A 14,149-nucleotide genomic window follows, 5' to 3' on the forward strand; every position below is an offset into this window, starting at 1 on the left:
AAAATGTGAAATTATAGAAATGTTTAATATGCCAAAATGTATAGCTTTGTTCCATCTGAAAAAGGGCTTAATAGCTTTGCTTACCTCCATTTTTTTAGGGGATACAGACACCACCGATATTTATAGGTTCTTGCCCCATTTCAAACCTCAAATTGACTGGATTTAATAGTACTTAGACCTCAATCCAGTGAAGCTTCCCTTGTTCGGCAGCTGAGTAAATAGGAGCAGAGTGAAGGTCTTGGCTCCAATTTTTAGAATGTTACTTCAAAAGAAATTTCCTTCCACAGTAATGGATACAGTTCTCTTGCTTCTCTTTCAGTTGCGAGAACTGGTCAGTATGTGCATATACCCAGACCCTGACCAGAGACCTGACATCAGCTATGTGCACCAGCTAGCCAAACAGATGCACATCTGGAACGCCAGCACTTGAATCCAGAGGCGATTCACCCAACAAAGCCATCATCACTTAATCTTACTTGAATTTTCTTTCTCCAAAGAAGCTGACTGGTGGCCCATGAGAGGAACAATTGAGCAAAGAGGCCCCGAGTAATTCTGCAGGATTTTGGGTCCTGGCTTTAAAAGTGAAGAGGCAGTGCAAGCTCGGGAGGGGGTGGGGGGAGGGGGAGCAAGCTAAGGACAGTTACCATTCCTCTTCAAGGAGTCCTTTCTCTAAACAGTTGTGTATAATACGGGGTGTCTGTTAACAAGAGTGTCTCGGGGAAACTTCCAGTGAAACACTCTCTTGTATCTCAGTTGTAATGTGAAATGCCAAAAAAGAACTCCTTCATCAAATTGTTCGTCAGTGTTTATACACATGTAAGATTTGCCACGGACTGGTAATTTGTGTAACTGTTAATAAGCTTCTTTTGCAAACTGTTAATAGTACATTTAATTAAGTCCTTCATATCCTTTGTAAGTGATCAAAATCTGTGTTTAGTGTTCTCTGTTGCAAAGTGAAAACATGGGTAGTAGTAGTTTTGGTTTGGTGGTTTTAAATTTTCTAAAGGAAAAGTGGAGCTTTTGCTACTTTTTTACCTGCTTATAACTAACTAGCTAGCTAAGAAGTACAGAAGAGTTAGAATTATAGTATATTAGATAGAGCTGGAAGGGACCTAAAAGATTCGAATGCAAAATGATTCATGTGATGGAGAAGGAACTGAGGCCCATATAGGAAAAGTGACTTGCTCAGGGTCACACTACAAAATACATGGTCAAGCCAGGACTAAAACCCATATTTCCTGGCTCCCAGCTCTACCAGGAATTCAAGAAACAAATCATCTTATTTTTCTCTCCCAAAGTCATCAGCTTGAACGTAGCCAAGGTTTCCTCTCGATATTTTTGTTCCACCGTTATCCGCCTTAACAAATTCAAACGTGTGTAGTTTTTTCTCATACACAAATGCCAACCAAGACTATGGATGATGGATGGCCTCATTCAAGAGGAATGTCCGACTCAGTTATGTACAAAAATGTTCTGCGTGTCGTTTTCCCCAACAGGATTAGAATCCAGGTCTAATTAACTGTGAAAATGAACTTCTAAATGTGAACTCGTGGTAAACTTAACCTTTTGAAGGAGGTGGATGGAATGTGTTTTACACATCGACACAACTGTCATTCCTGGGAGTTGCTGATGCTCCAGTGGGTCAGAATGAAAAGGACTCCCTGGTTGGTGGGAGTCTGAAGTCAAGCTGTGGGGAGGTATTCGAGCAGGACTTTGTGCTGTCTGGCATACTGCCTCAAACTCACCCCCAATGTGTGACATTATTTCTATGGCCACAATGTAGAGTTTTCTTCAAATGCAGTGTTTGCTTTTTTCTTAATATTTGTTCTCCAATATTGAAATAAAACTGGGGTAAAAAGGTGGTTACACTTGTGTGTGTCTCTGAATAGAACTACGTCTGTCATTTCATTTAATCTAATTCCTTTAACATCTGACAAGAAGAAATTGTGTCCCAGAGACTTTTGCAGAGCTGGAGATACAGAATACTGGAGTTGGAAGGGACCTAGGGGATCTAGTCCAATTTTTCTATTTTACAGAACAGGAAAGCTGGAGGAGGCCTCTTTGTTGGACATGCAGCTAGAAAAATGGCTGAGCCTAAATAATTTCAGAGCATTCTCTCAAAACTTGGGCATTTGCAAAAGTCTCTATTTGGTTACTTACAGTAAAAATCACCTTTAAGAATGACAATAGTAAAATGAACAAAAATGGTGTAATGTCTGAATGTATCAAGCCAAAGCCCTCAGGTGGATGCTTTTTAAACATTATTGATGAAAACCAGAGAAATGGCTTGACACTCCTCAAAAGAGAAAAGGACCAAATCTTACCTGCTATACTACATAGGAACTTCTTATTTAAAAAGTATTTAAGGGGTCTCTAGATGATGCATTGGAAGAGAGCACAGGCCTGGAATCAGGAGGACCTGAATTCAAATCTGGCCTCAGATACCCTGGAAGAGTCACTTAACCCTATTGCTTCCTTCTGCCCCGCCTCTCCAAAGAAAAAGTCTTAAAACTTTATTTTATAATCTAATCCAGATAACATAGTAATTAGATAGTGGGTATAGGATTTCCATAACTATGAGGTTTTGTTGCCTCATTTATAAAATGGGGATATAAACCTACCTAATGGGAAAACTGTAAACATTAAAGAACCTTCAAAATATAAGCTGCTATTAATAGTTTGAGAATATTCAACATCCTATAAAGCAACTGAAGTAACTTTTAAAAACCTGAAATAAAATGACCACTGCAGTAGTTACACAATTACCATTTATTATTGATACCTTTGTCTTACATGAGGTGATCCAGGGGCAGCCCCAAACCTTTTGATTTGGTACAGTTGATGAACAAACCCCTTTTAGGAAGTGTCCATTGTTTGTACTGTTTCATCCAGGACTTCAATTTCCAGAGAAGTGACTTTCTCAGTAAGAACAGCAGTTGTCCCTTTCTCACACTTGTACCTGCCAAATCTATGAAGGACAAGAGAGAAAGAGGTAAAGGTGAGGCTTCATTGAACTCAGTTTTTGAATATAAGAGCCAGAGGACATTTGAATGGAAAATATTAGACAATGTCAGAGCTAGAAAAGACCTTAGGACAGAACTGGAAATTGAGCCAGAGATATGCAAGGATTTTTCCCAAGATAATTATATAGTAAACTATTTAAGGAACAGATTTGAGACTTAAACCCACATTGAATTCCCAGCCTACAGTGATATTTCTACCTAGTTGCCTTAACTTCTTCATGCAAGAAATTGAAAATGCTCTGATGTACTTTTTAGGCTGACAAAGCATAAACTCTCACATGGCACTTGCAAGGTGAAAGGGAGCTGGATAGAATGGGTAAAAGTTATAAGGACCCAGATTTCAGGTCAATATAATAATCACTGTCAAAGAATGGAATGGGCTGTTCTGTGATAAACTGAGCTCTGCACTGCTGGAGACATCAGACCAACCTGACTTGGGGAAACAAGGCATCTGAGGAACACTGTGCAGGCTGTAAGATACATATTTGTACAGTTAATCCTCACAGTGGGGCTGGGAATTAAGACACTGTCAAATGCCAATGCAAGTCCAACTGCTCCTCCCATCTGTCCCCAATTGGGAAGTTCGTTTCCATAAATATAAAGCCTCATTTGGGCTCTCAGAAAACTGCTGGCTGGAATAAGACATGCGCACCTCAAAAATCTACCTTACTTCTAAATGGGAACTTGTTACAGAAGGAGGCAGTGGAAGAGCATTCTTTTTAGTCACCTCTAGGTCTCTGCAGGAACCACATATGCAGTCTCTAAAACTATAGTTTAGAAAGAATGCAAAGTGCAAAAAGAGCTTTTTAAAAAAATGTAAGCACCACAACTGAATCCTTCTAATCTGAGGATCAGAAGGCGATCCCTTTGGCCAAAAACTGGTTTACAAAATCTGAGGATAGTCTAGAATCACATAATCAACAATTATTTTGGAGGTAGATCTGTATATGAGGGAAATTTAGGCAGAGTAAAAAACAAGGTATCAATAACAATCTATTAAAAAAATAAGTTATCTAGAAAAATCATTCAATTGATGGAGGAGGAAAAGTGGAGCCAGATGACTTATAAGTCACAGTAATAGGCAGGATTTGAACATAGGGTCTTTTGATTCCATATCTAAGTCTTCACTATGCTCTATACCAGTGCCCAAAATACACAGATGAAATCATACAACAGATTCTTGTATTCCTCTGCAATAAGCAAGGAGATCTGGGTTCAAATTCTTATACTTAGTACTTGTGAAAATTTGAGCAAGTTAAGTTTCTATGAGCCTTAGTTTGCTCACTTACAAAATGGAGGTGATGATAATTTCATTAGGTTTACTTTTGAGAGCTTTGTAAACATTAAAACAATACAGAAATCTGTTTAAGAACTATCATCATTTTCCTTTTAGAGAGGAAAAATGAAGAATCTAATCTCTCTCTAGAAAGTTCTTCCCAGCTCTGAATCTTAGAGATCAGCCCAACAAAGTACTCTGCAAGTAAGTTGTAGGCAATAAATGTTTGCCAATTATTATCTCATAGTATAAAGTCACCACCAGGCTTGTTCTTGGGGGCTTGAATAAGGAAATGTCATGTTGCACTTTTCTAGTAGTGACAATATGACCACTGTTGAACAAACCCTTTATTTGGATGAGGTGCTCTTTGTTGGCTAAAAAGAAAGCCATTAAAATATCTCTTTGATATTTAATTTAAAAAATCTCCTTGAGATACAAAACCCTTATTTTCAGCAGCATATAAAGTATTCTTTTTTACCTTATGTAAATGAGCCTTAGACCATTTAAAAACCACACATTGCAAAACTCGATAGCCAAGAGAATTCTTAAGATTCAGATTAACCAACGAGAATTTCTTCAGTCATTATCAACACTCATAAAGAGGGAGAAGACAAAGAAATGTGAAGGCTAGACCCACTCAGCCTCACACTAGATTGCAGGCAAGAGCCCAAAAGACCTAGGACAAGCCCCTAGAAAGTCAAGATCTATACAATTCAACCCCTGTTGCCAAGTTCATATCCTCACATCACATCTGTTAGATAAAGCATACTGGGATAAGTGCCCTGCTTTCCAATCTCCAGCCTCTTTTACAGGAGGATTGACTGCTTTCCCTCTAGTTTTGAGCACAAGTACAAGTAATAATTAGTCAGAAGTTCAGGCTCTGCCACAATGAGCTGAAGGACTATGTTTGAGTATTTTCTTCCTCTAGACTATTTTCTCATTGGTAAAGTGAGACAGTCAGCTTACATAATTTCTAAAATTCTGAGGTCCCTTCCAGCTCTAACATTTCATATTCTTCCACTTCCAGTTCTGCTAATTTATGGGTCTTAAGAGAAAACTAAAGCTCAAAGGCCTTAGTAATCATCTAACCCAATTCCTTTACTGAGTTCAAAGAGATGAAGCACCTTGTCAAAGTCACACAATGAGTTGGTGACCAAATTGGGCCCAGAATCTGTTTTTCTTGACTAACTGGTCTATTTTCATTGCTTCTTCAAATAAATAAAATCCTTTCTTCCTGAATGCACAATTTAGTAACTGCAATAGTGTTTTCTGTCCTTGGGTTAGGGTAAGGGAATACAAAACCAGTACATGATCAGACAGAGAATCAATGCACAAGATAGCCATCAGCTGTTACATGATAGTATATGGTACTTCCTGCTGATAGTAATTCTATATATTATACCTCCACACACACCTAGAAAAAAACCTGTGTCTCTCAGAAGCTTCTGTTCAAAGTTTAGTCATAAGATACTTCTGGAGTCCACCAGAGCTAAAAAGGAAATAGGAATATGGACTACTTAAGTATAAAATATAAAACTGAACACTATAAAGACCCTAAGAGAAATGACAAAGTCCAATCTTTTCTATTTTAAAAACAGGAAAATCAAAGCCCTGAGAAGTCAAGTTCTTTAAGTTAAAATGTCATTAGTTTTATAGTCAACAATAGAAATTGGGTCCTGGTGCTCTTTTCACTGAACTGTACCATCTCCCACACTGTAGTCCTGGAAAGTCAAGTCAGAAAGCTTTTATTAAGCACTTACTCTCTGTTTGGCACTGTGCTAACAAAAATATGGTCCCTGCCCTCAAGGAGCTCAAATTTTAATGGGGTAAAATTTAGTGATTATATAAATCAAAACTAAATTCAACAAAGAATCTCACAATTTAAAGAAACCTTTTATAAGAAAAACAATTTTCCTAACTCAGTCATGTGTCTTATAGACAGGGTGATGTGTATTTGTGCAGAAGAGGCACAGTAATGGTCCAGACTGAAGACCAAACCCAAGAAAAAACTGAAGGCAGTATGACATAACAGAAAAAGCCTTATGCTTAGAGTTAAAAGACATGACTGGGTTTGAATCTCAGATCCTTCACTTATTAGATGTGTATTAGTGAACAAATTGCTTACCTTCTCTGAGCCTATTTATTTATTTGTAAAATGAGGGAAATCATATGAGATCTTTCTAACTCTTATCTCTCTGTGTTCTATGCTCTGACATTCTACACTGAATCTTTCCCGCTCCACAATTATGTATTTTAGCAACAAATGTTCTCACATTTCTTCCAGTTCATTCTGTGCTTAAACAAGGGAAAATCAAATCTGCTTACTTATTTCCCTTCTTGTTGGGAATTTCATATGGACGCAGGAAGTCCAACTTGGACTTGCTGATAACACAGAGATCGATGTTGCTTCCAGATCCCAAGTCATTGAAGATCCCAGCTGAGATGGCCTCACTTACTAGTTTCTTGGCTTCTTCCTCCTAAAAAAAAGAAAAGAAAAGAAAAAAGAAATACTTGCCATTGTTGAATGCAATCTGTAATCTTCTGTTTTAATAACTACAAGAAATAACATGAACCTGCCTTATGGTCAATAAACCTTATGCAAAATCAAAAGATAATAGCTTCAGTGCCAGTGCCTAGCAATAGTGCTATGCACAAAATAGATACTTAATGTCTGCTGAACTGAATTATGTGCAGTTACAAGTAAACCATTTGAAAGAAGCTAGAAAGGCTTTCCATGTCCAATCCTACTCTCTTCAACCTCCCATCCACATGCTTGATCATCATCCTCCCCTACCCCCAAGCTCAGCATTCCTCTTTTGGAAAACAAAAATCTGGTGACACAAATTAGAAAGGGCAGCATGAGGCAGTGGAAAGAACCCTGGATTCCAGCTTAGATACTTACTGTCTGTGTGACTATAGGAAAGTCCTTTAACCTTCTGAGCCTCAATTTCCTCATTAATAAAATGAGGGGGTTAGGTTAAATAGTCTTTAAGGTCACTTTCAGCTCTAAGTACTATAATCCTGTTTCCAGAGGAGGATAATCAGAATAGTAAGAGGATTTCTAACTGTATCACATGAGGAATAGCTAAAGAGTATTTTTAGCATGGAGAAAAGACCCTTAGAAAGAACATAATCACTGTTTTCAAACAGCTGGAGGGCTGTCAAAATTTGGCCTGGGAGAAGAGAACAAGGCTCAATGGGCAGTAACTACAAGAAGGAGAGGCCCAGTGAAATGGGCCCCTTTTAAATGAGGTTTAAATTTTTTTAAATGAGGCAGAAGCTGAATGATCAACCATCTATCACAGACATTGTCCAGAAAAGGATGTGATGTGTGTGTGTGTGTGTGTGTGTGTGTGTGAGTGTGTCACAGCTGGACTATGGCTTCAGGTCCTCTCTGACTTCAGCTTATTACAGCACAGTCATCGGTAGACTGGATCTTGGAATTGGAGCTCTGCAGGTCTCAAATCCTGAATCAGCTCTGACTTGAGGAAAGTCACTTTGCTCTCATGCACCTCAATTTACTTCTTTGTCAATTGGGTTGGTACCTTTTTTCTTTCTTTCTTTCTTTTTTTTTTTTTTTGGCTGAGACAATTGGAGTTAAGTGACTTGCCCAGGGTCACAAAGCTAGGAAGTGTTAAGTGTCTAATTTGGAGATTACATTTGAACTCAGGTCCTCCTGACTTCTGGGCTGGTGCTCTATCCACTGCACCACCTGGCAGCCCCTAAAGGTACTTCTGATTGTATGGCAGTAAGTCCACTTTTTTTCCCCCTACAGTATAATGTTGTTTGTTTTTTAAATATCAGTGCTGCTAAAAATTTGAGAGATATGCTATCAATTTTTCAATGTTCAAAATAAAGTTATGACCTATCTTTAGAAAGAACACAACTCCCACACAAGTCTTCCTTTGCTGTCAGGGTGGGCTGGGAAAAGAAAGTGTAACAATTCTGGGGAGGGTAAAAGATGGTATGAAGAGAGTGCCTATCACCATGTGTAGCTTAAACCTATTTTGAAATTCAGTTACTACTTTAAAGACTTTTCCAATTCTATAATGATTTTATAATAATCTAAGTTTTATATCATTATATAAAATGTAATGATAGACAACTAAGCCTCAAAAACAAGAAGACCTGGGTTCAGGTGCTGCTGCTTCTGATACATGACTCTTGGGAGGTTATTTTGCCACACTAAATCTGTAAATTGAAGACTAGGTACCAAATTACCTTTGTAGGAGTTTCCTTATCCACAAATTCCCTGTGCCAACAAAATCTAGATCTAGACCCTATCCTTAACAGTCTGCACAAGGGATAAGGGAAAAAGGAAAGAGGACGAATGCTAAGAATGTAGGAGGAAAGTCAGTGATGGAATGCCATGAGAGGATCTAGAAGGAAGTAAGGGTAGGTACGTATCTGAAGCCAAACTTGACAGGTTATATATTAGTTTTGAGTCTGGGCAAGGAATTGGGAAACCCAGTTTGGGGTACACCCCCCCCAAACTAAGCTAACTTATAAAACTAAATCCATAAATCCTGACCAGGTCACACCTCCAAACTTGATCTGGTGTGTTTCATTCTTGACCAGGAATAAAATATCTCTTCCAGCTCTAACTTTCTGTTCCATGTTCGAATATTCTATGTTGTAAAAGTCCTTCTAATTCTAACATCTTATATTCTAAAGTCTTTTCTGGCTATCATAGTCTAGGCTCTAACATTCCATGTTTTAGGGTCTCTTCCTTTGTTTCCTTTCCGATGTTCTAAGGGAAGCAGAAAACTACCAGATACAAATTCCAGTCCCATGATTTAAACTCACCTACACATGAGGGAAGAAGCTGTTAAAAGGCAATCAGGACTAATATGCAGACAAGAAAGCTTTGAAGAGGAATGTCCCCCCTTTATTTTCTGTATTGGCTGCACCAGGCAATAACAACTTATTCCAGCAACATTAGCTCCCTCTACAGATTCAATGAAAGAGACACACTAAAATTTAGTATCTGGGTGGCCTAAGCCCAGCAAATGCTCTGTGACAATCCAAGCCTATCTCAAGCTCTGAAATGCCATATTTATAAACACCAATGGATTCCACAATTTATGCTTTGCAAAATGTCAAATTCTTAACATCTCCTAATCATAGTGAACAAAAAGACTGGCTACATCCAATTCAGGCAGGGAAGAGTAGGAAAGGGTTCTGATGCACGACGTAGGGTAAAAAGTTTTTCATCTAAAGCATTTCCAAACTCATTTGGGAAATAAGCTGTAAGCAAATGATAAGCTAATAAATGATAAAAAAAAAAAAAAAAAAAAAAAAAAAAAACACCTTTGACATGATACAGAATAAAGAACACGGGGCCAGATGTGTTGACAGCTGGTTCCCATCTTAACTCTGTTATTCAGAAGTGGCAGCTTAGAAACTCATATAACCCCTTTGGGCCTGTTTTCACTCTAAAAAGAAAAGAAAAGATAAGATAGGGCTGGACTACATAAGATGCTTGTGAAGCAAGAAGGCAGGCATTGATAACAGAGAAGAAAATTTGAAAATCTGACTAATACTGACCACATGACTGTAGGAGTCACTGAACGTCTCTAAACCTTTGTTTCATCTATGAAATAACTGGATGATAACTGGAGTACCTAGTCCACTGAGTTATTATAAGGCTCAAAAGAGATAATTTTTATAAATGTATACATTTTAAAGATAAGTAGATATAGTTGTACCTATACAGGTCAGTCATTACTATTAGTGATTACTGTGTACCTTCTCAACTCCAAAATTCTAGGTTTGAAGTCTCTTCAAATTCTAACATTCTGTATTTGCTTCCAGTTTTAACAATCTGATTCTAAGACCACATGATATTACCTCAATGGTGAAGGACACAAAAGGCACTAAAAATTGCAATAATCCCAATCCTGTATTTATCAATATTGAGGCAATCTAAGTGATGGTACTAGCAGATAACTTGAAGGGGCCAAACTGGGTCAAGACTATTATAGGGAAAAAACTAGGGAGATAGTCATTTTAAAAAATAAAGAACTAAATGAAAAAACCTTTATTTGGGGACTGTAGACTACAATGCTATTTTCTTTTTTAAATGATTTAAAGAATTTAGGTTAAAATAAGTTAAGATAAAGGTTAAAATGCAGCGCTTCTGTATTTAATCTGGAAAGCCAGGTGGCCTCAAATAACCACAATGACTAATGGCAGAGACCTGCTCCAGGGCTGAAGAAATCGCTGACAATCTGTTTTACTGAGGGGCCAAATGAAGTGCCCCAATATAATTAACTTTGTGAACTTGAACAAGTCACTTTTCACTACTAGCAGCTGAAAGTGAGAAGGGTCAGCCCAAATCAGATGATCTCTTGGGTCCCATGTAGCTAATTTTAATGATTCAAATTAGATTATATATGTAAAAACACTTTTTTAAAATACAAAGCAGTTCTAGATGCATTGATTATGTCAATACTGACATTACTATCAACAGTCTTAATGTGACACAATCCTCCCAGAATTGCTTCTGGTTCAATCACCAGCTCCACATGTCCCTGAAGTTAAGGCCTAAGGAAGCAGAATCATTTCTCCTTCCCACTCCTTGCTAAAATGACAACTATTTCAAAGATAATCTCAGCATTCTGTAGACACAGAAAAGCATATGGGTAATAGGTTTCCTATTGTCACAGCTTAATATGACAGTGACCAAAAGATGAATACAAGATGCAGGGTATGCCTTTTATTTTAATTCTCCTATTTTGTAAGGAAAACTCAAAACCATAGCAGGAAGAGAATTGTAGATGCTTTCTCAACACACATTTGATTAAAGACCATCTGTCTTCATAAGCAACTCACTATCTTTGCTTATGACATCAATGATAATTTGCATGTTATTTTTGTTGGTATTATTTAACAATTTGCAACATATTAATTTGTAAAAATATGGATATTTAAAATTCTTTAATATTGTTTTAATAATGGTTATTTCACTCCAAAACACTTTAAAGTTTACACAGTGCTATCTTCATTAAAATTCTATGATGTAAAGAGGAATAAACATCATCCCCATTTTTAAAATGAGGAAAATTAAAGCTCAAGGAGATAAAGTGATTTGTCCATTCTAATCATTGTTGGTGCTAGGATTCAAATCCAGATGTCCTCACTTCATGTCCAGCATTCTTTTCCAATATACTACAGGGCTCCTCTTTGGTTAATACTTGATAAGTATTTTAATTAATTAAATACCTTAAGGAGGTACTTAAGCCAAGAAACATTTTTGATAATGTGCAAAATATATTTTCTCTTGGCATCAATAAAACATTTATTACCTTTCGCCCGAATTACCAAGGTTTTGGCAAAATCATCAAGAAAAAAATCAAGGAATATGATCTATAGAAGAAATCAATTGCACCCATAATAACACTAAAAGAAGGCAGTCAACATTAATTTCAGAATTAATTCCCTGTGGGCAAAATGTGCAGGTGCCACTTGTTCAAAGATGGTACCCATGTCACAGGAGACATTTACCTGAGAGAAAGGCTGGTTTGGTAAAAGTTGACATTTTTAACTCTGACCAACAAATTTTGGTTGGAATACAATGCTAATGATGTCAGGGTCATGGATTCAAGTCCCATGTGGACTGGTTTAACTGCCACAGACTAGGCACTACTAACTCTGGCCAGGTATCACAAGAGAGATTAGATGCAGAGAAAAGATGGATCTGTCTACATACCCTATCCCCAATGGAAAAATACTGAAAAAGCAGGTCCAACTGCTTAAAGACGGCTTTTTTTCTATGTAAAGAATGGCACACAACTTGATATAAGAAAATAGAATTCTAGGACATATGAATCAAAACCAAACAGAATCCAAGTCTAGTGTTTTCATATAAAAAATATAATCATAAAATGACAGCAAAGAAAGGCCCTTAAAACAACATTAAGTTAAAACCAAATAATTTTAAAAAGAAAGAAACAGTGGAGGTGGACAAGACTTTAGAACCTAAAACATTAAAGCATAGAACAAAAAATATCTAGCTGGAAGGGATACTACAATTTAGAGTGTTATGATATATAAATATGATATATCTCCATGACATAGAGGGATGTCCTAGAACACAGAACATTAAGAGCTGAAAAGGCGCTAGAGATTATCATTTCACAGAAGAGGAAAGTGCAACCCAGACAGGTGACTTCCCCTTCATCATACAGTTAGTAAGCAGCCGACAGAACTAGAACACAAGTCCCCCCCGTGTCCCTCATGTCCCCAATCTAATGTCCTAGTGACTAAACCCTCCTCCATCAGCAGCAGCATGATACTTTCAAGTCAGTATTGAATTAACTACCTTCAATTTTTGCCAAAGCCATAACTTTCCTTTAATAAATAAGCCAAGCATTCTCCTGCAAATTTTAATAATTTCTAAAAAGAGTCAACACAAGGCACGAAGGCATGCAACATTTCAACAGGCCAAAGAAAAGGAGGTTATAACAAATATGCTGACGAATCTTCATTACAGTGTTATGAAGAAACTGCTGTAATAATTAATCCTAACTAAAAGCACACCCTCCCCTCAAAAGTTCAGAGAATATAAAAGGAGTACTTCCTGCTTTATGGCTACAAAGACCAAGCTAACTGGGAATATCAGTCCCCCAGGTCTATACTGCTTCTTAAATGAGATTACAATAAGAGTGATGTACTATAATACAAGTCAGCTGTGACAGGCAGCACTTTATAGAGCTATCTGTTTGTCTCCATCACTACATCACACAATGTGTCCCAGGACTCCAATGTGCAACTCCATTTACCACTACATGACAAATGGGCGGCACTTGTAAAAGGCACCAAGAGGTCCAGATCAGCCATGTAATGGTCACCACAGCTGTACCAGAGTGCTTGAGGGGACAAAACAGACCCCCAAGTTCATTAAACTGACCAGTAATGGATCTTTCAAAAAGTGCCTTAGGAATAGTACAGTAAAGGCTAAAATAAATAACTCAGCATGGAAGGCTAATCTGAAATGGTGTTTGATAAATTATTTATAACACAGACGATTGTCTGCATTTAATATTGGAGCTACTAGTAGCATCTTTAAAAGATGATTTATGTGTTGCAATGCTATTAAACTTTATATTGGCCCACTGCTAGCTATAAAGTCTGCTGAGATTTAGAGAATGAGTTTTAAACTGTCACGGCAACATCATAGTAGATGGAGACTGTATTAAATCTTTACTTTAAACCTGTTATCTAGAGAGTTGCATTTTGTAGACACTCACAAACTGATAGATTACCTCTCCACATCTGCTATGGTGCAGGTCCAAAATAGTAGAGCTAAGGAACTTTTCCACATTTTTCTTGTATATAGCTTCAATCGAATTTCTCTTCCCACGTAAGTGATTTTCAGATTTGGAATGGCAGCAAAGTAAAATTTAAGGGCCTGTACTACTGGATGTACTGGCTACCTCAGTAGCAAATTAATGTTCTTCTATATCTAAGCGGTCCATTACACGGACTTAATATATATTACTTAGTTCTTGAGAAAAATTACACACATACTTGATAGAGTACTTGACAGGCTATTCAGGGATAACCTTGAGAATATGAAAATGAAATTGTATCAAAAGTCACATAATTTCAAAATTATAAAGGTTAAAAAAAAAAGCAATTGATTTTCTGCATGGTATTTGTTCTCTGAATCATCATGAACTACCAAAAGGCTTTAAGGAAGTGACAGCACAGGATATGGCAAAGAAATGGCCTGGACTCAGAAGACCTAGATTCTAATCCTTATTTGGTGATAAACTTGCTATATGACCAGAGCTTTTCTGAACTCCCACCAATAGTATTAAATTAGATCATCTTGTCAGATCCCTTC

The 14,149-nt window shown here is 37.3% G+C and overlaps 2 protein-coding genes across 5 annotated transcripts in view; one reads left to right on the forward strand and one right to left on the reverse strand.

The window, feature by feature from the left end:
• NEK6 (NIMA related kinase 6) overlaps positions 1-1,862 on the forward strand; it is a 126,718-nt gene extending 124,856 nt beyond the window's left edge. For all 4 annotated transcript variants that reach the window (XM_031954281.1, XM_031954280.1, XM_031954279.1 and 1 more), the window contains exon 10: positions 320-1,862. In XM_031954281.1, coding sequence (XP_031810141.1) covers positions 320-430 — 111 coding nt within the window. In that variant the 3' untranslated portion in view covers positions 431-1,862. The remainder of the gene's footprint in view (positions 1-319) is intronic.
• An 888-nt stretch (positions 1,863-2,750) lies between these two features.
• The window catches only part of PSMB7 (proteasome 20S subunit beta 7), an 80,919-nt gene continuing 69,520 nt past the window's right edge, over positions 2,751-14,149 (reverse strand). Inside the window, exons 7-8 of the mRNA XM_003757110.3 lie at positions 6,625-6,776; positions 2,751-2,968 (exon numbers count right to left, since the gene is read on the reverse strand). Of these exons, the coding sequence (XP_003757158.1) occupies positions 2,857-2,968; positions 6,625-6,776 (264 nt within the window). The 3' untranslated portion in view covers positions 2,751-2,856. The remainder of the gene's footprint in view (positions 2,969-6,624; positions 6,777-14,149) is intronic.

This window comes from Sarcophilus harrisii, chromosome 2 (genome assembly GCF_902635505.1).
Source record: "Sarcophilus harrisii chromosome 2, mSarHar1.11, whole genome shotgun sequence".
Classification (NCBI taxonomy): domain Eukaryota; kingdom Metazoa; phylum Chordata; class Mammalia; order Dasyuromorphia; family Dasyuridae; genus Sarcophilus; species Sarcophilus harrisii.